This window comes from Montipora capricornis, chromosome 2 (assembly GCF_036669925.1).
Source record: "Montipora capricornis isolate CH-2021 chromosome 2, ASM3666992v2, whole genome shotgun sequence".
NCBI classification, from domain to species: Eukaryota; Metazoa; Cnidaria; class Anthozoa; order Scleractinia; family Acroporidae; genus Montipora; species Montipora capricornis.
The window spans coordinates 20,318,094-20,343,345 of NC_090884.1; the positions used below are offsets into that span (position 1 = coordinate 20,318,094).

Consider the following 25,252-nt stretch of genomic DNA (forward strand, 5'->3'; position numbering starts at 1 on the left):
ATCAAGCTTTCAGTGTCCAAAATAAACGATAATACTTCACTTGGAAGAAATTGATAATTAAGAACAATCCTTCAATTGAAGAAGAGACTTGGTTGCCTTTTGAACAACTGGGGGGGTCCTGAAAAATAGAGATTCGAACCCATGACCTCTTCGATGCTGGTGCTAGAGCACTGCACCGACATCGAAGAGGTCCTGGGTTCGAATCACGTTGAACCCGCCTGGATTTTTCAGGTGTCTACAAGAGAGAATTGCTGAAATTGTCCACTTAACTGCATGAATCGTAACAGGCCCCACTTCTTCAAAAGGTGGATATACACCGGATAAATCACTATCCATTGGATAACGCAATTGGTTTCGCTGTGACTTATGGCTTATGGCTATCCATCGTTTGAACAGCTGGGGCCAGAAAGATAAGAGCGTCGGCTTTTAGACAATGCAATTGAGATTAAGTGTAGTATTTGCGGAAATTTTACTTTGCTTCAGTGCTGTAGTGACTTCCTTACGTCCTCACTTCCTGGAACGATCGCCCCGCATGTTTGTTAAAGCAACTGGATAACATCGCTGATAGTATTTCCTTGGTCCCTTTCCTGATAAATGTTCAATCGTTGATACGATGATTTTTAAAGTCTCGACCGTTCCATGCCTGCTGGCCTTGTGTTTGCACTTCAATTTCCACCCGATAACATTTTGAGAAATGCGAATCACAAAAACATTACTAGCATTTGCGTGCATCCTTGAAGCGTGACGAATTTTACGTAAAGTTTTACTTTTAAAACGTTAACGGTTTGTCAGGTCGTGTGACACTTTTAACCAATGAAACGTTGGCAGTGAAAATTGACCACGTTTTTAACGGTATACCAGCACTCGGTTTTGTTCACGTGCTCTTCCAGTTTTCAGGTTTTCCGTGAGACCGGAGTTATAAACATCCATCTCCCGTGAGTTTCCAAAGACACGAAATATGGAATTTGATATACTTTACCAAGAGGAGATACGTGATTCAGCAACTACTAAAAAAAAAATACGTGAAACCGAAGTGAAACTTGAAAGAGCGGGAAGGAAGTATTTCTACGTCTAGGGCATTCTGCGTACACACGCTCTTCCGTGTTTCAAGGAGCATTTAAAATCTTGATTTCAAGCGACTCCTGGGCGGTAATTTACTTCATTCCAAACTTATTCCTGATTTGACGTCACAATCTACTTTGCATGCATGTTTACAAAGAGTTAATGCAATGTAAACTGATCAGCTTGTGACGTCAAATCATAAATAGACCCACTCCCCTTCTGACTGGGTCGTGAACAGTAGATGCTTGGTTTTTCGCAAGTTTTAAAGCCTATAAAAAGGCAGCATTTGTTAGAAAAATGCGTTTCGAACAGGTGCAAAGATTCATTTTAGCGAAAAAAATATTTTGGGGTTACAGGCACTTTAAGTCAAAGCACCCATTTTAAAACGGTTGGCTTTAGGGATAACAAAGCTTCTTGTCAGAGATTTGAAACGAAGCCCGTGGCTGAAAAGCAGAAATGACGTAGAAAGGAGAACCTGGCAAACCTCTTCCCGTATATTCTTTAACTGAGAGAGGGTGATTGCGCTTTCGTAATTCCTCGATTCGAAATTTTCTCTTCTCTTCGCTCTTTAGTGAAAACATCTGTCATGGTAGTCATGCTACATCGAAGTATAGCTGGTGGAGGTTCTAAAACCCGTAAGAACGGAGTGAGTCTTCATGATGGCCTGACGATCTATGCCAGAATGTGGACAAATGTCAAAAAAACACGGCTGACTTTCATTATCATACGAATTCAAGTAGACTTTGTAGTGCTCATTTCACTGAAAATTGCTAAGATTGATAAGTTTGAAGATGAAAAATTCAATTAAAGCCAATGCCTTTCCAACAATCTTTAAAATTGGTCTTCCTCAAACTAAAACTCAACAAGAGACGGTGACGACGACACCGGTAATAAGTTATTGTTTAAAGTTGCAGATAGCGATCCTGCACTTAAACGAGAACAGCAATCGAGAAAACGCCGCACTTAACAATGGTTCTGAAAGAGTCAACAAAGGAGAGCACTCGGTCAAAAAGGCTTTAGTCAAATGCACCTGCAGTAAGTATATTTGCTCCCCGTTCATTGTCGCCAGACTATAATTGCCCTGACTAGCCTAGTGCAGTCAGCACAATAAAATCACGATTTTAAAAAAGTGATACCTTTCTCGCCGATTGACTGATTTAATTCGCTCTCTGCGCGGAACATTTCGTATGACACACTTTGTAAACCAGGGCAAATACACATTAGACGTTATCATTTTATTTATTACATTTTGGAATTAACCCACGCATGTAACGAGGTAACAACTTTACAATGATGATGAATGTTTGAATGCAAGATAACTGTGAATACTCTAAATTCAACATAGCATCTTTAAGGGTTATGTTGATAAAAAACAAAGCAAAGCGAAATCCTTCAAAAGAAAAGTTCTCTTCAATGCCTGGGGGATGGAAGTGTGCTCGAATACAGCAAACCGCACAAGATCGAAGGACAAGTCTAACCTAACCTCTCGTCCCGAAATTCCCCCGCACCACCTTGCCAGATGCCTATAAGCTATGTGACAGTTTCGCTTATTTTCTGGGCCATCATAGGAGTTATGGTACTGCTGTTTGTACTGGTACCAAGCTGTCTGCAGTACCCAGCAGTTCAAGCTGACAGCATTGAAACCCGGTGGGTTCTTCTTGTTCGACCGCTTCGTTGTTTTTGGCAACAATACACGGTTACTTTCGGGTAACAGATGCACTCTTCGACACGTACTGACTTGACTTGACGACTTCGACTGTTAATCGGTCTCAATCGGTTTATGTTTGTTCCGATGGCGCACATCTTCAAACATACATTTAAAACTGAGATAAATACATCTTTTCCGTTACAAGAAAGCTTTATTTCTGGTTTTAGTCCACCGACACAATCAACAATAACTCCGTACGTCCTCGGTTTGGAATACAACATTCGCTACAAATTGCAAATTGATCGCTCGCAAGTGTATTTGTAGTCGCTCGTATTGTCCTATTTCAGAATCATTGACTGAGAATGGTTCGTAACCGAGCTTCCATCACTGTCGTACGGCTCAAATATTAAGTAAGGCTGTGCTCCTTCACAATCGGTAAATGAAGGTCTATCGGCACCTTTGTCACTACTATCATCGGAACAAGAACACAAGATAACACAATTTTCGCGATCGAATCCTCAGTTTTACAGTGAAGTGAACAACACACTCGAGAAAGGTTCTTCTTCACATCATCAATCACATGTTTTCAGAAATGTCGTTTTCACTTCCAGTGCTCCAGCAGGGTATATTTTCGTCGTTTCTCGGCGATTTTAAGACTTTTCTAGTTTTTGTTTTCATGTATTTTATCTTTTTTCCGTAATTATGATGTTAAAACTACCTTTTGAGCAAACGTTGCTATGAGGTGTAGAGTATCCCTTTAATTAGAGCCTTAGTGTAGACTTGCTGGAGTCACTTTCATTGAACAACAAAATGAGAGTGGGTTTACAAGAGGCCAAACGTTCCACTTCCCACACTATTTGATTATTCATTATTTGTTTGTTTTAAGTCTTCCGTCAAATTTCTTAGAAATACAGGATATAATTCCAAAGAAAGCACCATCACCTTGTCTCTTATTGTAGGCGGACATCTCTACCATGTTCATACTGACACCCCGAAATGATCGAAATATAGTAAGCTCCGTCCATTTTCCCGGCTACAAATTCTATATTCTTACATATACTTCTGAATACTTCCACGAATACTTCTTTGTCTCCTGAGGGTGTACGCTTCACCACTTTAAGGGCTGGCTTTAATCGTTCGTCAGGAAATAAGTTTAAAATCAACGTGCCACATCGGAGTGCGGGCACTGCATGAAGGAGGGAATCATTGTCGCGTCTGTAGCTACATTAGGGACTTTAAGATCTGCGACGCGACGGTAACGAAAACGTCATTCAAAATTGCAAGTTCAGGTTTATTAATCTTTTTCGTCGTTATGTCGGCTTGTCTAACTTCTAAAAACTAGTGTAACTCCCCAGGAACTGAATTAGGGGGTGCGGTATTGAATCTACGACAGAAAACTCAAATTCGCTGCCTTTTGTTCACGTTCTCCGTAAAACTTGAGAATTGCTCATTTCACGTCGTAGATTTGCCAAAAACGTGAAAGAAATGTACAAAAATGAAAAATGCACGTGCACAGCGTGCAAAACTATTGTTTTGTCATTAAATGCAAAATTTGTGACGTTTTCGTTGCCGTCGCGTCATAGATCTTAAAACACAGGTCACATTCCACAGGTCATTGTTTTACCTTTTTGAAAGTAACCTTAGGGCTAGGGTTAGCCAAATCATTAAAGTGAGGGTTTTGGTTACTTTCCAAAACGTAAAACAATGACCTGCAACGAGAGTGACCTGTGGATTGTAACCTGTGTTTCACACAGCAAGCAGCAAGAATTAGTTATGATATTTCTTTGTCTTTCAGAATTTTTCAAACGTTTTCTTTCGGTGCCCTCGCAGATATTTGTGCGAGAAACTCTGAGATGAACTTGCCATGTCATTTTATTTTAATACCTCCAAACGTGCCAATTGCACAACCAGCCACGATTGAAGAAGTATGAAAAGAAAGGACAAGATAAATTGGACTGAACTTTCAAACGGCACGATGTATACATAGAGGTATTTTTTTGGTCTGATTTTCAAGTGTAGTATCAATTTTCGTTAAGATGATCCCAGAAACCATCAGTTTGCGAAATGCACGTCTGTACGAATGCGGTCGAAGACGCGTGATTTGAGTCACTGGCGTGAATCACGTTCAGTTTATCCGGGACATTGACAGGCGTCATATATAAAATTAGCTCTTCTTATTTTGTCTCCACTCCCCCAACGAAATTGTTCATTTTATTGTGACTTGTTCATTTTATTGCATTTTGTCACTAGCGTGCTAAGAATATCCATTAATTGTATACTAATTTTACTCATTTAATTATTGTTTAATTTAACTCTCCGGAACAAAAGCCAAAACATCTGTAAAGCCGCCTTCTGCTGCACGGAAACCATAAATGGGTTTTTTGCGTCACGTCGAATTTGCTCATCAGTTGCTATGGTTTGCAAACGTAGCTCCATCTCCGGGGATATTTGGTGAAACGAACAGTATATTGCAACACATCATTGCTTCGTTACTTTAATTCACTTACTCTCCGTTGGGAAACAAGTTCTGTTAATGTTGTGGAATCGCATGCAAATTTCCTTGCTTTTGACCGGAAGTTTTACGGTTGGATGACCACGTTGCGATAATTGAGAGCAAGATACATACATACAAACATACATACATACGGAATTTCACGGAATTTATCACACGTATTACCTGTGCGACGATCAACATCTTCTGAGAAAACGAGTCTCAAAGCGTACTGACTTGTAATCAAGTGTGACACAAGTTTGCAAAAGGGAAAAAAGCTTTGTCAAGGATCTCTGATAATACACAACTTCAGTGAGTAAAGGAGACGAGGTGGCAGTTTGTTGGTAACTGGATCTGGAGATAATATTTTTTGCACCATTCCATTCTTATTTCGGAACAACTGAATTCAACATTTATTTAACTGCATCTTTGCTGAATAATGAGCAGTGTGGAATTGTCTGGTCCTTATGAAAATGAAATGCTAAATATTAACGGCAACCCCATAACTTTGGATGACATACTGGAGGACACAAGTTTCTACGTCAACTCGAGCTTGTTTCCGATGCCGAAAGATCCAGGTACGTGAGTCGACTTAGACAATAAATTACTGCAAGGTAGTGGTTACTAAATTAAAACTTGACTGTTTTCATTGTGATGGCAAATGATTGTGTGCAAATAACAATGAAAACAGCGTGGCACAATTTGTTTAACCAATACACTACTATTTTCGGCGTAGGTGTTCATCAATTTCTTGCAAACTCTTGACTCAAGTTTTTTACATTCTCTGGGCTTGCGCCAGAGTTTCGGAAACTTTCCGCGGTAAGATGGTAATTATCTTTCGTGTCATCAGCCTTAACACTTTATTGTGAAAAAGGGCAATCTGTCACTGTCCGCTGAGAGATTGCGCCATCGAATTTTAATGATTTCCTACAGATGTAGTAATAACTATATATCAAGTAATTTTCATGTCGACGTCTTTAACGCAAACTTTCCAAGTCAAGATTTGGGCTTTTATCGATGTAAAGCTTAACATTTTCTTGTGGGTAGCGAGTAGTGTCATGTCGTGTTGAAATGTTGCTAAGTATATTTATTATTTTATATTGAACTGGACTATGCCTAAAGCGATCGACTTGTAAACTCGCCGTGCGGAAACGGTTTGACAGAAATATCGCAATACATAACCGAAAAGTTGATCTTTTTCTTTGTATGATTAGTGTTGAATCATTCGGATTATTGTTTGCTGACTCACCGTTCTATAAATGACTTCGTGAAATCACGAGTCGCTTAACGTTTATTCGTCCAGTATTTGGATTTGCATTTTTTAAGAAGCCTTTTTCAGCATGTATGCCAACAGAAGAGCGGGCAGTATTGGCAATTTTCAACTAGAATATACCTTCCGAATTTTGGTACTTAGATTTCATTGTTCTTTGTCAGGAAGTCATGTTGATGAGCATTCTGTGATGATCTTCAGATCAAGTCACAATCCGGTCTCAATGTCACGTGCAATAAAACTCATATCGCAATCACAAATTCAAACGGTATTTCATCAAGAAACTTCATTGGTTGACCATAACTAAATATGAACTGTATCAAAGTCATTTTTCACACCGGAAATTCAGTCTTTAGACTAAGCATATCACTAATGAGATTAAGATGGAATTTGCTTGCAGCTGCAAGGAGAAAAAAGTATGGGTTCACTGCCTATGCTATCGTGAAGGCGTACCATATTTTTGCAACATTTCTTTGAAGGTTTTCGAAATGTGTGTGGTGGGAAGTCAGTCTCTTGTCCTGAACTTTCAAGAATGTAAAAGGCTGGTCACACCAAAATGCAGATTGCAGACTTTGCAGACCAGGGGTAAAATATGGTGTTACCCTCACTATTATTGCGAGCTAACAGTAAACAGGCTAACCTGAATGTTATTTAGGTCTAATCAGGCTAACCGAACGTTATTTAGGCCTAATTCAGGCTAACTGAATTTTCATTTTACAGACGGTCTGCACAGTCTGCAGTCTGCGTTTTTCAGTGTCTGGTAAAAGGCGGACATAGTGGATACGACCAGTTTCGAAGAACATAAAAGACCTTATTCCAGTGTAGGACCAATGCAAGTAGTTCTTGGTCAACCTTCATTCGTGTTCTTTGATGTGAAATATATTGACCTCATATTTGTTCGTGTAGACTGCAATATGAAAACAAATCAGGTTTACATATTTTAAGTTACAGATAACGTGATGCAGGTGACCATTTCCTGCTGGATAAAAACTGCTAAACGATTAGTGGTTTCCAAAAATTCTCTATCAATAAAATTTCTTGAAATTGAAATTGTTATCTAATAAAGGTAGTGAGCCATTTGGTTATCAGTTTAGCTCCTTGATTTATGAACTATTTCACGTCACAAATACTGACGTCAAAGGGATAACCCTTGTCAGCTGTTATATTTGTCACAGGCCTCCTTCTTCAAGTGCCACTACAAGAACTTATATTCTGCAGTTAACCCCAAAATTCTGTTCAGTGGTCAAAAATTGTTGTCACAAAATGATTTTGCTTTGATTTATCTGTACTGAATATTCAAATTTCGGAATGATTTCTCATAGCTTTTTTTAGACAAAATGCCATGTCTAATCCTGCATTTTCTAACAGTACTTTAACTGAAAACGTTTGGAAAGAAAAATGATGTGGGACTGATATTATCAGGGATCATATTATCTGATCTTTACTGTGAAAAACCAAGCTTATAGCAACCTTGATTTGTTTACGATTGTTAAAGTCATGGTCCACTATGATGTACATTGTAATTGCTCATTTGTTTATTGCAAGTATTATTAGTGATCATGTGATCTTGGAAAGTTGATTGAAAAACTCTGTCTTGTAACCAAATCTGAAGGTCGCTTTTGCCACTGTTTGTTTACACTTAAATTATTCAACTGTTGGTCACTTTGTCTGTTTCAAGTTTGAGACGAAAACGTTTCCTTCATTTGAGCCGGCTACGTCGTACGACCTCTTGTTACGCAATTTAGGATCGGCGACAATCTAGTCGGATGTGATTCGACATAGATGAACCCAATCCTGGTCATGTTATTGATTTATAGATTGATCAGTGGTATCAGTTTTAGTGCTGATTACAAGTTAAGCGGATTTTTAAAGACACTATCCCTTTCTTAAATTCTTTACCTTTTATAGGGATGTGAAGACAGTCAATACAACAAATAAAGCACATCACAGCGGGATCATTTTTTTTTCATGAGAGGGTTTTGGAGTACCTGCACTTTAAAACGCACAATTCTATTATTAAATTTAATTAGTACTTCTTACTGAAAATGGCAGGATGGGTTACAGTGAACTTTATTTTAGTGTCAAGTGAATTTAGTGCTTTGGCACCAAATGGGGACGACTTACCGAAATCAAATCAAACAACTTAGAGCGAGTTTCAAGTGAGAGTCGTAAAACCAAAACCAAATTACATGTAATTACTGTGGCCAATCAGAAAGGACGGAGACAATCAGTAAACCCAATTAAAACTCGAATTAATTGCACATAGCAGACGTAAAGCGCGGGAAAATGTGCACGCACGAGCCACGATTGGTTTTGGTTTCACTTGTGATTGGTTGAATAAGTGGCGCGAGAATTTTGAACCAATCAGGAGCGAAGCAATGTAAAACCAAAGTAATTCGCTAATTACTTTCGACACTCAATTGAAAACCGCTCTATATCAAATCATAGGTTTGGTTTTGGAGGAGAAGAGAAACCGGAATACCGGAAGAAAAACCTCTTGGAACAGAGTAGAGAACCACGTATGGCGCCAAGTTTATGAATCGAACCCAGGCGACAATGGTTCCTTGTTCCCTGCCACTATCCTTTTACTCAAGTAAACATTAGAGATTAAGTCACTGTTTAATGTTGACAACCCAAAAACTGACCGAAAAATAATGTATTTACTATTTGACTCTTTTCCAATGCAGTTCCAGAAAAGGGGATGACATAACGACCTTGGAAGCCATTCGAAATGCAAACGAAAGTTTGCTATTGTCCCGATCTCAAATACAGGCTATCTTACTCTCAAAGTTTCCTTGTTGCCTTTCATCAATGACGTGCAGTTTTGTAGCGTCGATGTTGTGATGTTGCTTGCCAATGTTTTGAAATTGTCCGAAGTTGGTAAGTTTATTAATTTCCTTTCCTTTTTCATTGCTAGCGTTTCCTATTCTGGATCTCCCTTACCCTGCAGAGGACACCAAGGCAAATGTGACTGTTTTGGATTTAAAAGATGTCTATGAGAAAGGACAAAGTCGACGAAAAGCTAACTCGGAACAGCGATTGTTGAATGCAGATGTTCATCTTACGGCATCTGCACAAAAGCAAATCCAGGTCAGTGTTAACCCTTACGCTCATGTAATTCAACTGAAAGAAAACAGATGGGAGTTGAAAGTTTCTCCGCCGCGCAAAATTACGCACGAAGGCTCCGATTCGAAACTTTGATCTATAGCTACTTGTAGATGTGCTCTCGATGGTTTATACAAATCCCTTGTTTTCAGCACATCTGAATTTTCAATAGAAAGTCACTTCGTCCACATTTCTAATCACAGCTAGCTTTGATTGCAGTCCTTAGACCACACTAAGATATAGGAAGCGGGGAAGACATGGAAAGCAAACATTTTATGCGTGGTTATAGTCAACAGAACCCTAGTCCCAATGCTTCGGCGCAAAATTTCAACATTTCAAATTTCATTGTCGCTAATTGGTCCCCACAAGTACCCCCTGGGTCCAGTATGAAATGCCCAAAACTCCAAGGATGATGATCGTGAGAACGAAACCCGGCACTGCCTCATCAAGGCGCTAGTTTCTAAGCAGCAATGAACTTTTCTTTTTTCTTGTTTTTGCAATTTTTTTGGTACCTAAAGGAAAACTTTTATCCGCAGGGTATCTGCGCTTATGTGGAAAGATGCCCAGAGGCCGCCAGAATTCTCCAGGACTTGAACGGTCGTGTTCCTTTAGATGTAGTGTACATCAAAAAAGACCCATTCGAGCCTCACTTTTCAGTCAACCTGGATTCAGTTTACATGTCTCACAAAGGAATCAAAGTGTACGAACTTTCTCGCGTTAAAGGCGAAGAGAGGAACATTTTCCGTTTAATCGTTGTTCTTCATTTCCCGGATGGAACCACGAAAGAATTTACGAGCAAGCAATTTCAGGTGCAGAGCAAAAAGAACCCAAAGACAGGCCTAGGTTTGTGATGCAATAGCCATGCTACCAGCAATGCCATGAAAGGCTTATGTTCTTTTCTGCTGGAATCAAATTACACGCATTTTTACTTATAACCTTAAATTTCACTCGAAATGAATAATCAGTCGGCAAACTTAGAACCTGCCGTCCGGTCAGATTATTCAGTTCTTAGTTGCTTTTCAGTTGTCTAATTTCCCTTTTTAGAGTTTTGTCCTATTACCTAAGCACTTATAAAACTCCACATTCGCTTGACACACATTACGTTACAGACAACTTGTACTTCAGAAATTCCTTTGTCCCTTTTGATCGAAACGTGACTGAAACTTAGTGCCCTTTGAAACGCGCATTAATAATATTTACTTGTTCGCGTTGGCGTAGTTCCAGATTCATCCTTAATCAATGAACGAAGTTAAGAGCTCAATTAAACGTGATTTGAGTGCTATTGTCAAGGACCCAAGAATGTTCCTGTGCATACCACAAATGAAGGATAGACCGGTCAAACCTGTTGTACTTGACAGGTAGACTTGAAAGTATTTGGACATTATGCGTGGCACGTGCGGGGACTGCCGTATTGCTTAAACCAGAAATTTTACGTGCCCTCTCAGAAAAATAATGTCTCTTGTGGAGACATATAATACGTCTCGACAAACTGTTCACTTTAGTACGTCTTCGAAGGCGCACTAAACTGGATAGTCCATTCAGACGAATTATGCGTCTTGTGCAGTCTTTATACTAGACAAATGTAAGAGACGCAGAAAAACGCAGAAAAACTGTTTGCCAAAGTTCGGGCATTAGCTAATACTTCTGTTTCTTGTCTTCTCAGAGGAAGATTGTGGTAGTGATCATGGCTACTGTGGCACGCCAAGTCCACAACACAAACGAAAAAGACCGAAAAGTAAGTTCTAGACTTTCATCCACAATATAGCGATTCAAACATTTCCTGGACCAATCTTTTGCGGTCTTTTAACTATCACGTTTTGTTATTTTAAGTTGAGGGGTCAAGTCCATTGGGTAGCCTCAGCAGTGACCTCAATTGCGACAATAGTAAGTACTTTTGTATTTTTCCTCCTTGCGTAAATGCTCGGACTGGAGGAAGGTGAAATAATCCATGAAAATGAACCAAAGGCTCATCGGCCTCGTCGCGGCTCTATGAAGATTATAGGATGCAAGACTGGCCAATAATGATGATGATGTTGAACTGATTTTCATGATTATTGATCTAAGATAATACACTTAATATTAGCATAGATTTTAACTACCATCACTTTAGCTCAAATCTCGTTTGCTTTGTGTTGCTATTTCTCTTCACAGATAGTATGATTCAAACGAAATTTGCGGTGTCAGCATATTAAAAAAAATTATGTTGATTTTATCAGGTATTAACGTCTCTGAAGTAATCACGGATCGTCTCGAAGCTAAGTCTGCCTTCGTTCATCAGCTGCAAGTTGACAAACCAATTGTGACACAGAGGGGAGACATTGCATATCACTTTCCACTGAACAAGTCAGCTCACGATGGCGCTCTTGAAGAGGGCGATGTCATCGGGTTTTTCGGAGAACCACACGAGAAAAGCCACATTGAGAAGTTAACGCATTTTAATGCCTCTAGAGCAAAAATGGCAGGTGTTATAAGTAGGTCAGCATATCTGGAGGCCAAGACACCTGCTGAAGATGAAGCTAAAGGTAAATTTGAAGATGTGACTGAAAAAATCTGTTTGTGCAAACCGATGCTTGACATTCAAATTTCGTGTTTCTTGGCTCGTGAAGACAATTAATTCTTCTTTATCGTGTCATGGCCTCATACATTCCTCTTCTGGTCCACACAATCGCTAATGGCTTAGGCAGCGTTTACACGAACGTGGTTTCATTTGTAACCGTATTGTTTTCGATGAGGTTACACCATCTGTTTACACGATACCGACGGAGACAGTTACCGAAACCGTGTGGATTTGCAACCCCCTCCAAAAGTGGAGCGTTTCCAAAACGATGCGGTTTCATCTGTCGTGTAAACAGCGAAACCGCCTCTATTTGAATACGTTTACTATTTTGGCGGGAAATTTGCATTGTTCAATTCAAAATGGTGAATTTAGCACGTAGTGCAGAGTTCGCTTATACCATCACGACTTGGATTTTCTGGCGAAAACAGCTACATGTAAACACTTTCAAACCGCATCGCGTTTGACCCGGTGTCGAAGTCATGAAACCGTGTCGATGTGAATAAGTTGGTGTAATCCACTCGTCCATTTGCCAGCGTTACACTTAATCCAGTCATACTTGTTAGATAATTACCAACAGAGAACCTAACACAACTCCTCCAACTGATATAGTTTCGGCGTCTCAGTGTTTTCGCATTCCTATTTTCAGCTTCAAGCGATGTAGTATGCGTGATTGGCATGGTCAATGTTAAAGTTCTTGGTCCAGTTAAAAGCGGAGAACGAATATACGCTTCTTTAGAACACCCAGGAATTGCCATTCCTCAGAGCCGAGTGTGCGATGCTTTGTCCAGCGACGTGTTTCTGCTCGGTCAAACGCTTACAGGCAACGAGACAGAACCCACTGAAGTCAAACTGGTGCAGTCTTTTGTCTCGGTCATGTTGAGTATTTCCTCAAGTCATGTGAGTCGTGCTGTTGGGGATCTGCGGGAGCACATGAAAGAGGACTTAAAAACCGAAGTGAAACAGATTAAGAGAAAATGCGTCAGAGGTAACTGCGTTGTTGTCTTTTGACGATATGTGACTATGATTCCAATTGTTGAACATTTTCCAGACGAACAAAACGCGGCAAAGCCTTTTAAAATGGCCGGTTTTATACTAGAGACGCATAATCCGTCCAGACGAATTATGCGTCTCTCATGTTATCCGTCTAGTGTAAAGACGGGACGAACTATATGAGACGCATAATTCGTCTTGGACGAACTTGGGGAAACATTTTTTCTGCGTCTGTTAAATTCGTCTAGTATAAAGACGGGCACTAGACGCATAATGCGTCTGGACGAACTTTCCAGTTTAGTGCGTCTTCGAAGACGCACTAAAATAGATTCTTCGTCCAGACGCATAATGCGTCTTGTGGCCGTCTTTATACTAGACGAATTTAACAGACGCAGAAAAAATGTTTGCCCAAGTTCGTCTCAGACGAATTATGCGTCTCTAGTATAAAAACGGCCAATATTATTGGCCTTATAAACGGACAAAACCTTAGGAGCGCTAGTTTGATGCGTACTTTAATGAGACATCTTCAAATCGACATGTTAGATCACAAGAAACGTAACTTATGAAATAATTGTGAAAATTCCAGACTTTAAAATTATATACATTTCAGCCAGGAATGTTGGGGGTTTCCTTCGTTAAAAACCTTTCTCCTTTTATTCAACAACAAGACCAAATTTTCCTCACAAAAACGCATTTTTCTTTTTAGGAGCCGGTCGGTGGTTACTTGCTGGCCTCATCTTCGCTGTATTGTTAGCAGTCTTGTTGTATCAACTATTTGCCCCCGGATCTGAGCTACGTTATTATAGATGTAGACAAGGTAGCATTGAAGGAAGTGAAATGTGGTTTACCTTTACAACAAGTGATAAGCAGGTTAGTATTGCTTCTTGGTTTTTCTTCAGGAACAGCACAGATTTTCTAAAGTTATATGAAAGTAACTAAATGAGACTGAAAATTTGCTGTCTTGTTAGTTAACCTCAGTTGAAAGATTGTCGTCCTGTTACAAATGATGACGGGTGTTGAAGTTGGACTTTGTATTGTTATAGGTTTTAGGATAATTTTAAACTTGTTTTGTATCGTTTTGTTAATTTTGATTTTATTTCATCTTGTTTTATGTGCTTCTCTCAATGTCAGGACTACAAAGTGATTAAATTAGTTACGTAAAATTCTGCGCTTGCTCTCGTAGTAGGCAATTTGCACGATAGCGTCTTTGACTACAACTACCAGAATTCAGATTGTTTTTCTTTTTTTATTTGAATTTTTTGTTCCTAGTGGGGCAAAAAAGCAACCAATAGTTTTAATTAGCATGAGACAAGCAAAACCTGAAGGATTCTGCTACTTGGAGTCAAATGGCGTCATCATGCAAATCCTATTGTGTATAGATCATTTGATCGTGGAAGAATTTACCAAACCATCTCTGTCCATCAGGCTTTCTAGAAAGTGTCCCCAATGAATCAATAATTAAAATGGAAGAGTTTTTTTTAATATTCGAAAGCTATTGGAGAAAGAAAACGAACTCATTACTTATTTATTTATTTTTTTTGCTAATCAGATTCCTCGCGTTCATGGCATAGAGTTTACTTTCCACAAACTTAAGAAGAAAATGGACCTGAAGTTGGGCAAAATAAATTACACAGGTGACTCAACGAACTTACAGACAACTATGTTAATTTGGTTAACAGTTCTTCGACTCCCTGGCTATCATGAACACCTGTGATAGAATTTCAAGTTTCTTTGGTATCGGCTTGGTGCAGTAACACTAGCACTAAAAGCTGGTACGGCACTCTTAAATCTCAGTATAAGGCTTATTGGGCACTGCTGCCACAAATTACAAGGGTGCCGTGCCTCGGTTTTAGAGTGCTAAGCCAAGAAAATTGTCGCTGTCCCAAAAGCTGTCCCACGGGCACCTCCTCTGTTAATCACAATCCTTTTCCGTGATTCCAACTAATTTTCGTCCGCTTAAAATTGTTCTGAAAAGGCTACCCGATATCGCCTACACCACCACAATATTCGCTCCATTTGAATAATAAAAGAGCCCGCCTACCTTGTGATATATGAAACACTACCCTTACGGCAGTCTAAAATTTGCGTTTTACCAAAATGGAAGAAATTTGTTTGGTATTAGCTCGGTCATTTCAAGCATGTTAGCTACAGATATCAAGTAACGTTTTCAATAGAGAAGACAAATTAGAATAAAATCATTTTCACGCTTTTGTGACAAGCCATTTCCCGTTACCGCGATGCTCAATCGCTATTATCGATTACAACTGTCACTTGAGTACTATTTCTTTTAATTGGTGTATTTCTTGAAATTCAGATGCGCATTACTACCTCAATCTTGATCGATGTGCTTATGGCGGAATACGACCGGTGGGTTCGCCTTTGGATGGTAAAGAAATGGTTCGTGGAGCTGAAATTGTGGCTGTCAATCATAACTGTTCAATTGTTTATTATCATTCGGAGGAATGGACTCCATACAGTAGTGGTCGAGACATCATTTGCACAGCGCATCCCTGACAAAGAGCCTATAATTTTGTTTTGCACTGTCTCACAGACAAGGAGTTTATCCTTCCACGGGAAATTCATTGCCGATGGCAAGTTTGCCTTCTTTGCGGAACACAAGGAACCAGTCATTACGTTGATGTCCAGATTAGGACACCTGCTTGGTGTAAATATACTTACTGATAAACACTTGCGTTCAAAATCCTCCGCTCAGAACCTGATTTGAAGAACATCGTTTTTCTATTACTATTTACCATTTTGTTCAGAATTATAAATCTATGAGCCTATCTTAAACACCATTTGGAAGAGTAAGTGGCTGTTGTTGTTTTGACAGTGTGGACGCCACCCGTCACTTTTCCAAAATATAAATTAGATTAGGCGTGCTACTTCAAAAAGTCTATATGCCTCTCGTCAATATATTTTCATGCACAAGGACCTGGTAACGAAGACTTCAAAAAGGGAATAGGAATGTTAAAAACCTTTTTCTTCGTAAGAAAGTACTTTTAAATACTCCATCGTTCAGTATGCCCAGATAGTTGAATAACGTTGTAATCTGTATTTTTAAATGATTCGAAAGGAATTGACGCGTCTTGTTTAAATCGCGGTCTCTGGGTCTTTTAGCGTTGACAAACCTTCGACGAAGGTGCCGAGGATTTTTACTCAAAAGAGCAAACAATTTATCACTATACTGGAATATATTGAATGGGGTGTTAATATCACATGATTCAGCAGAAGACAGTCAACTTCACTGAATATCTTGCATTTGGCTGTGACATCCCAAAATATATTTTATATGTTTGTAAGATATCTTGTTGAAAATTGTTAATGACCTTAAGTAAGCACCATTTTTATTAATTATTCATTCTTAATCTTGATGATATGATTTCGTACACATTCCATACGAAACTAGGGACCTCAGAATATAACGACTCTATCATCAAGTCTTTCGTTATTATTCAGTCTCGTTCACGTCCTACAATATGGGCGAAGAATCCTAAAAATAAATTGATACGAGCGGTTTTGGAATGAAAATAGAGAATGAAAGATTATCTGTTTTATGCTCACGTTGTCGTCAAAATCTCAAATTTAGGGACCTTAAGATCTACGACGACGACGTCGACGTTACCTCAAAATAGAACTTTGCTCTAGTAAAAGTCTTTCGCGATTATTCCATCTCGTTCACCTTGTACATTGTGGGAGACGTATGCTAAAAATAAATTGGTACGGGCGGTTTCAGACTGAAAATAGAGAATGAAAGATTTTCTGTTGCATGCTCACGTTGTCGTCAAAACCTAAGATTTGGTGATTTCTCGTCGTCGTCACACAGAGAACCGCAAAAAAATGAGGTAAAATCCGTGCCGCACGTGCAGCACGATTATTTATGCTCTTTTAACCAATGATATCATTGTTTTGTGAAGTTTTCGTTGACGTCCCGTCGTAGATCTCTATTGGTGATTTTACGTCGTTATTGTTTTGTGGCGTTGTCGTAGTCGTAGCTGTCGTCATTTCTTAATAGGGATCTTTGGATTCTAGGACGAGGACGAGAACGAGTACGAGTTTTGACTGGCAGTTTTTAGCGAGAATACTTAGAAAATTTATAACCCGTACGATTAATCTTACTCTTTGTTAGCAGAATAGGTTGCTCAGTTATTCTTATTGCTGTTACCTGGGCCTTTTTGCAGATCGAAAAATGCCAAAACTGCTACCCTGTTGTTGACTTGTTTTGACACGACGACATTTTTGCAAAACCTCGTACTAAACTGAAGACGGTGACACGTTTTCCCCGCCAAAATGACACTAGTTTGCGCGCGCTCAATGTTGCTCTATGAGAAAGTCGCGTACTCGTAGTCGTTCTCGTCCTAGAATCTAAAGCTCACTAATAAAGCAATAGAGGACGTTTTCCGTGTTCCATAGCCTCATCTAAACACGAGGGGGAGTTGGGAGAATTTGAGACAGTTATGCAAACCCGAGACGCAATCGAGGGTTTGCATAACTGTCGAGAATTCTTCCAACTTCCCCGAGTGTTTAGATGAGGCTATGGAAACACGGAAAAAATTTCCCTATTACTTTTATAAAATATTTCTTGAAGATAATTCGACAAATGAAGGAAACAAATGAAGGAAAATTCTTGATTGAAACAGATTTTCTTGATACACGCTCAGATTTCCTACCAGCCAATCAAACCGCACGTCTGACGGCATGTAACCAATCAAAATTCGTGTGATATCACAGCCGTGTTTCTCTCATCTAAACACAGCTATTGACCAATGAGAGTGCGCGTACTATCCTAATTATTTTATAAAACTCTTTACTACTTAATGCAATCAGACGGTTTACTTTAGTAGCAGATATATATACCAGAGTCGTTACTTGTTTACTAAACGATACAGTCAAGGGAAAGTGCTCATGAAAGTCGGCAACCAAAACACAGCACTTTCGTTTGGCCCACTCGGTTGCCAAGCATTGTTTTTGAGTAAGACCTGCTTTGTCAGCTGGAGCTGTAGAGATTCTGACTTTAATGGTGCAGAGTTCCCTTATACGCGATGCACGCCAGAAGATATAAACTCTCGTGCAAAAACATACCCGATGTAGAATACTATAATGAAGGGCAAGAAGGCTGGTCCTTTGAACACACGTAGGACCATTGAACATACAGAACAAGATTTCATGATTGCTATTGTGAAAAGTAGAAATAAAATTCAGAATAAATACTTACAAAAGGAAAGTTTTGTAATTCTTTGTATGCTATGAGGATAGAGGGTGCCGTTTTGTAAGATTAACTTTATGCAACTTTTGGCTCTCCGTGCTGCCTTTGTGAAGAGAGAGGACACAGACATCATGTTTTGGTTGGGAAGGTTTCGGTAAGTTGAAATGGCTTGCACTGGGTTAAATATTTTCCGATGTCCTTAATTGCCACCAATGCTGTGCTGTGTGTGTGTGTGTGTGTGTGTGTGTGCTCTGCCCGCAGGCAGGTCCTTCCTTATAGTTTTCGCTCCATAGCTTGTCTCTTTTGACTGATTCATATGAGCTGTCACTCCTTATTCTGTCCAGCGCTCCCAGGAGGCCTCCCTCCCCCCCCCCTCCCCTCAATCACAAGGGGGAGAAGATGACCACCATGACGTAGTGTATGTCCCAGCCAGGCTCTCTGTCTCCTATGAATGATATTTACAATTGATCTTTCCTCACCGACACGTCGAATTACCTCATCATTACTCACTTTGTCAGACCAAGAGATGTTCCGGACTTTTCTCCAAAGCCACATCTCGCAGCTCTCCGACTTCCGTATATCTTCTTTTCTTCAAGGAGTACGACTCGGCTCCATACAACAGTGTGCTCCAGATGGCAGTTTTAATAATCCTCTTCTTAAGGTCGCAGCTGAATACTTTTGTCCGCAGTTCTTTCCTATTAGAGAAAACATTCTTTGTCCGAGCGATTCTCGATCTGATATCGTTCTTGCAGTACCCGCCCTGTGTAATCAGGCTCCCAAGATAATTGAAATGTGTCACTTGGGTTGATTGTTCACCTTCGAGGAAGATCGCAAAATCGTCGTCAGGCCTGATTTTCATCACCTTTGTCGTCTTTAAGTTGATCTTCATACCATATTCTACTGTGGTTTCCTGCATTTTATCCATCATGTGCTGAAGACCTTTAACACTGGCTATGAAAATAGGGCCAATATGAGGGATTACCTATCTTACCTTCATACTCTCTTGGGTAGACATTAGTCTTATCCTCTATTCTGCTAGTCAGCACGCGGAGAACAACTTTAGAGGAATGCGCTATTATAATAATTATAATTATGGTTCTGTGCTCTTCACATCTTGTGGTTTGTGGTTTCTTCCCAATAGATATAAGCACCACCAATTCTAGCCAGTCTTCCGGCCATACTACAGTCTTGTATATAGGACAGCAAAGCTCTACAAATGCGTCAATTCAAACTGTGCCGATTGCTTTCCACATTTCAGCCGGAATTCCATCTATTCCCTCCGACTTGCCGTCTGCTAGGTGGTTTATGGCCTTAACAATTTCTGTCGTAATAATGCTGTGGTAGAGGTTAAATTACATATATGACCTTGACGGCATTGTTGATGTATCGCAGGATTCCGAGACCAGACCACTAAGGAAGTGTCCACTATATGCAAGGAGGGGATTTGTGAATGAAGTGACGGTCTTGCGGCATATTCCCCATGGGAAAACATTCGAGGGTTTCTCATGAGCAAAAAAAGTCAGTAGCCTGCGGTCTACCGTTGTAGCGATCGAGGTGTCCGTTGACAACTCCTGGTGATGCCAAACTGTACCCCCCTCATCTTGCACTGATCATAGGTTTGGAGAATCAGGATCTGCACCTTGTGCTCCGTTTGTCCCCCCAAAAAAACATCCCACTCTCGCTTTTAAAAAGCCCTGGAAAGGACACTTACTTTCGCTTTTTTCCTAAGCGTGGGCAACAGTAGATTAATCAGTGGTTTACCACATACAAACTACATTGCTCTATTGGCGTGGAGCGTGGTGATGGGTGTTGCGTCTGGCGGGTTAATTAATTAAGGCGACTCAGTAGAGTATCGAGAATTTAAGTCCAACATGAAAGCGATTTCTACAACTTAAACGGACAAATCATTTGAGGCCTTGAGAGCAAAGCATAGAATATAGCACGAGCTATAAGGCGAGATATAAGGCGAGATTGCCGTCATCATTTTGTTAGCGAACGGGACTTTGGGCGTGATGTCCAACGAGTTCAGTTGCAAAGCAGAAAGGTCTCTGATGAGTCCTTTGGTCGGGATGAAACGAGCTTCGTAAGACTAACCACGAACAATGTAACTTTCGTAAAGATTATCACGTATGAGAATACCATAGCAACACTACGACAGCAGCAACTGAACTATAGTGCGTTTTGTTACTAAAAAATGAAAAAAATTCGCGTTTTCCGCCGTGAACGTTTTACAACTTAGGCCCTGTTTACAAGCAGGTAGGGTAACTCTACTGCTAGGGTTACCCTAGCAGGAGGGTCAAACATAGCCTGGGTTTACAAGCAAAATTTCACATGTAGGGTTACCCCTACCACCCGGGACAAGTTTGCGTGCTTGGTAACCGCCAGCATCGCAGACACAGTGGAAACCGCTTAAAAGTTGTCCCGGGTAGGCGAGTTGTCCCTAGCAGAGCGTTTACAAGGCAGCTAGGGTTACCTAGAGCTAGGGTAACCCTAGCACTCACATAGGGTTACCCTAGCGCCAGGGTAACCCTAGCTGCCTTGTAAACACGTCGATGAAAAAAAGAAATGTGTGAGTGCTAGGGTAACCCTCTTGTTAGGGTAACCCTAGCACTAGGGTTACCCTACCTGCTTGTAAACAGGGTCTTAATGAAATGCCCATGCGTCGAGAATAGACATCGAAAGGAGCCAGAAAAATCGGCATTACAGAATCCAAACGATGGCAAAAGATCGGGTTTTTTTGTCAAAATAAGTCAACTTCTTTGGTATCAATTTTCTTAATATTTCGTGAAGTGCTTTAGCTTGGAGTCAAATACAGTATTTTCGGTAGGTGACGTAAACATAACAAAATAGTGATTTCACAGAGTGTTTTTTTCTTGATATCATACCATACCATACCATACCATACCGAATTTGCACATAAATTCAAGTACAGATCTGAGCAATAATAAAAGTAATAATTAAAATTATATAATTTTTAAAAGATCAATTTATTTCATAATCAAAAGCAGAAATTACAAAGTTAAAATGGTATATGTCTTCAGTTTTATCGTCGAGCCTGCAAGCGTCCGTAATACTGTAAAAAAATACCTCGTCATCCTTGGGCAAGGAAGCACACTTTAGAAACATTTAATTGAGACAAAACCACACTTTGCGCGATCCTATAAAATTTAAAGTAACATAAATAACAAACGTATAATTACGTAATTTTAACGTAAACGTTAAGCTCTCAATGCCAAGCTATACGACAAATAAGTTACACGTAAATATTACGTGATATTTAAATTAAAATACTTTTTTATCTGTTTCGCCCAAAAAGCAGCTCAAAAACCTTTCACAACAAACACCGGTATAATATTGCAGTGGCTAACAGTTAAAGAAACATTAGCCTAGTAAACATACCCATGGTACCCATTCAGGAGCACCCAACGAATCTGTTCCTCACATTATCTGTTCCCCAGAGGAATCTTGCTGGCTGGCAAAAATACAGGTGTTTCGATGAGCTGGCTGGGAAATTTATTATTGATAGAGGTTTTGCCTGGGAATTATTGACTTTTTCTAGCATTTCAACCCGAGCTGGCTGTGGAAACTCTGAAGACTGAGGACGACTAAAAAAAAAAAAAAAGAACCCAATCCCTCTCCCAGAGAATAGTCACAAACATACGACGGCTGGTCAGAGTGATTGCGCTTGCGGAAAAAACCTGTTTTGTCTCGGTTTTGTCGCTTTTGTTCGGCCGTTTTGGATCGAGGGATTTGAAAGCGCGCGGAATTCCTGGCTAGGAAACCAACCAATTTTATCTAGCTGGCTGGGAAACTTCTTGTGTGTCTTGCTGGGCAAAAAGAACAGATAATGTTTTCCCAGCAACACTGAAAAACACACTGAAAATGCCTTAATAACATTTATTTTCATTAACTGGGGTATAATAATACATTTTACAACAAATTGGTCGTTGGGTGCCCCTGCCCATTTAAGAAGGCTCAAACCGGTTTCAACCCTTCCAACAAACTGTACTATTAGAAGGATTGAATCGCCAAGCAGCGATGTTATGGTTCTTGTAAAACAGCAATTATTGCTTAGCAAAATGCGCTAAAAATTGCGACACAATAGGTTACCATAGCAACATGTTATCCATCGGGAACTCCCTATAATTTACATGGAAACGCCGAACGATCGAACGAACTCGGTGACCTCCAATTTTGTATTGCAGGCTATAACATAATTCTCTGGAGCGGATGAAGAGCCACCTTCTCAACTGGAATACTTAAGGAGGCTCCGAATCCGTTCTAGAGAGTTTCTTTTACCTTTTCGAGGAGTTTTATCGTAGACTGCTGATCACTTTTCACCAATAAAAAATGGGGGTCATCAACCGTTTCCAGACAAAATATAGGATGTTTTTAAGCGGCTTTCCTGTTGCCATGGTGCTCTATTACACCTCAAGAATGAGTGCATCTTGTTAAGCAAAAATTTTTGTTTCATAGGGTGCCACAACATTGCCATTATCTGAAGAAGTACTGTAGACTCAATGCTTTCAATAGGACAGTCCCTTGGCATTTTTAATTTGAAACTAGTTTGAGCCACCTTAGCTACTGTAGTTTCTGGTTGTAGCTAAAGGGTCAATGTGGCGCAAAATGATGCAATTTCATGATTCCCAAAATGCTCAAAAAGTAGAATGAAACATTGCAATAACCACTTAAAACTGTTAAACAACTTAAAAAAAATACAGCAAAAGGAAAGAGAAGCATGAATGGAAACAAATGGACAAGACTGAAATGGATTTCATTTGAGTAATCTTGGAAAAAGTTAGCCCGACGTTTTTCAAGTTTATGACAAATCGCTTGGACAAAGGTCGTGTTTGCTCAGAATCACCTCGTTTGCGATGTAACGATAATTTTATCAGTAAAGGAATTCCACATAACCATTTTCAAGTTTTAAACTCGTGATTAACTAAAGATTTCCCCGAAACATCCTAAAAGAACGTGACATAGCCGCTGTAGAGAGGACTCTTGGTTCGACGTACGCTCGGGTACTAAAGAGAAGAGAGCGATGAAAATAGGGCTAATTAAGACAGTACTATGCGGCAATGAACGCATGATATTAGGGACCTTAAGATCTAAGACGGCGACGTCCGCGAAAAGGGCATTTAATCATTTGCTAGTTTATGTTTCTAAAAGTGTTTCGTTATTATTCTAGTTTGTTCAACTTCCACAAACTGTCTTAACTATCCAGGAACTGAATTGGGATGAAACTAACAAAGAAAATAAAACATTCCCCGTTGTGTGCTCATGTCTTCCTTAGAACTTGAGATTTGGTCATTTGAAATTGCATATTGACAGACAACGGAAAAGAAATGTACCAAACTGGAAAGCGCACGTGCAGAACTATTGTTTAGCTCCTTGAAGTCTTCTTGTTTGGTGGCGTTCTCGCTGCCGTTGGCATCTTAGATAGTAAGGCCCCTATTATCCACTTAATATAAATTACGAAGAAAAAACATTACAAAATATACAGATTTTGGTAAGAAAGGTGTTCCCTTCTTGTCTGATCTTTATGGTGTAGACCACACCACCACATATCTTTGCTGTCCTCCTGAAACAACACGTCTTAGATGAACGACGGGGAACATCGAATGTTCCTAGCTGAGCTGTATTGGGTCCACTTTAGTATGTCGCACTCAACATAATAGACCTTGGAGCAGTTCGAATTGACTGCAAAAATCTCTGGTCCACGTATTTGGGGAATGTGATCGAGAAGTATTTTCTCGAAGTATTCGCATCGAGCCAAATTTAAGTAATAATGCATCCCTGTGAAAAAGAAATTTGGCATCATTTCAGATTTGAGAATCAGGCACTAAAATTAGTCCGGTGTAAGACATTTTTTCACTTATAAAGCACCGAAAACAGTTGCCAAAGCTCTTGTTGCCTAATGCGTCGATCAAACCGAAACTTCAACATCCCCCTGGGCAAACCCCGGGGACTGGACTATTTTTTGTGCCCGGGGAGGGGGGAATTAAACGGGTAAGGGAGTCCTGGGAGTGGAAGATTGCCCTTTGCTTGTGAGGGGTGGGGAAAATTGAATCGGAAGTGTCAGATTTCATTTATATAATCTCTTTTTTCCCTTTAAGTCGGCAAACGCACGTGTTTGGGCGAGATGGGAGAGTTTGAAAGCAAGAGATATTTAACAAATCGAACGTGGTTCAGCGTTGCTTGTAATCTTATCGACAACGATATTCGTCATCACAGTGGTCAAAATGTTGTGGACTCACGAGGCGCAGCCGAGTGAATCCACAACAAATTTTGACCACTGTGATGAAGAATATCGTTGGCGATAAGAGTACAGACAACGCTGAACCACTTTCGATTTGTTTTTTACCACAATATTCAACGCCAAAGAAAGTTTCTATTTCAGAGCGTGACCAAAATCATGACTCAAAGACAGAGCAAGCGTTGTCTATAACTTTCTCGCAATATGATTGGTGTATTTCCCAAAATGGGCGTTCCTGATCGGCTATTACATTGCGTGACAAAATGGCGCGAGCATGACGCGTACAGCGTTGTCTAGACTCTCATCGACAATGGCAAATTAGCCAATCAGATTGCGAGATTACAAGCAATTGTGGTAAAAATAGCATTTGTGAGTCACTGGCTTACGAAAAAAGGTCTTCAAAAGTTAGTATTTTTGAAGGTATGTATGAAAAGTAGCGTGTTAAATATTAATTTTACCGGAAAAATCCGTTGTCAGGATGAATCCGTTTTTACCTACAATACTCGTCACAAATCGTTGAACCAGACACCGTTTCTCTCGAACTTTCTGGAAAAATCCTGAGATTTCTACTTCACAGTGTTTTCCCAACTGAAATGTGCCTTCTCCCAATGTTGAGCCACGCGTGTTTTGAAGCACTGCGAGACCACTGTGATACCCAAATCAACAT

The 25,252-nt window shown here is 39.9% G+C and overlaps 2 protein-coding genes across 2 annotated transcripts in view; one reads left to right on the forward strand and one right to left on the reverse strand.

The window, feature by feature from the left end:
* Positions 1–5,052: 5,052 nt before the first annotated feature.
* LOC138039047 (uncharacterized) lies at positions 5,053–18,341 on the forward strand. The gene is made up of 10 exons (XM_068885206.1): positions 5,053–5,779; positions 9,389–9,561; positions 10,113–10,419; positions 11,240–11,311; positions 11,407–11,460; positions 11,793–12,098; positions 12,780–13,118; positions 13,830–13,993; positions 14,673–14,757; positions 15,438–18,341. Exons 1-10 carry the CDS (start codon positions 5,641–5,643, stop codon positions 15,635–15,637), a joined length of 1,839 nt encoding a protein of 612 aa, XP_068741307.1. The 5' UTR covers positions 5,053–5,640; the 3' UTR covers positions 15,638–18,341.
* A 2,842-nt stretch (positions 18,342–21,183) lies between these two features.
* The window catches only part of LOC138039048 (uncharacterized), a 34,341-nt gene continuing 30,272 nt past the window's right edge, over positions 21,184–25,252 (reverse strand). The window contains exon 10 of the mRNA XM_068885207.1: positions 21,184–24,125. Within this exon, the coding sequence (XP_068741308.1) occupies positions 23,926–24,125 (200 nt within the window). The 3' untranslated portion in view covers positions 21,184–23,925. The remainder of the gene's footprint in view (positions 24,126–25,252) is intronic.

Bases quoted from the DNA above. Each gene is read 5' to 3' on its own strand.
- LOC138039047 (XM_068885206.1), top strand. From the start codon at position 5,641: ATGAGCAGTGTGGAATTGTCTGGTCCTTATGAAAATGAAATGCTAAAT. The intron at 10,420-11,239 runs GTTTGTGATGCA...TTGTCTTCTCAG, and splicing joins GAACCCAAAGACAGGCCTAG to AGGAAGATTGTGGTAGTGAT. The intron at 13,119-13,829 runs GTAACTGCGTTG...TTTTCTTTTTAG, and splicing joins TAAGAGAAAATGCGTCAGAG to GAGCCGGTCGGTGGTTACTT.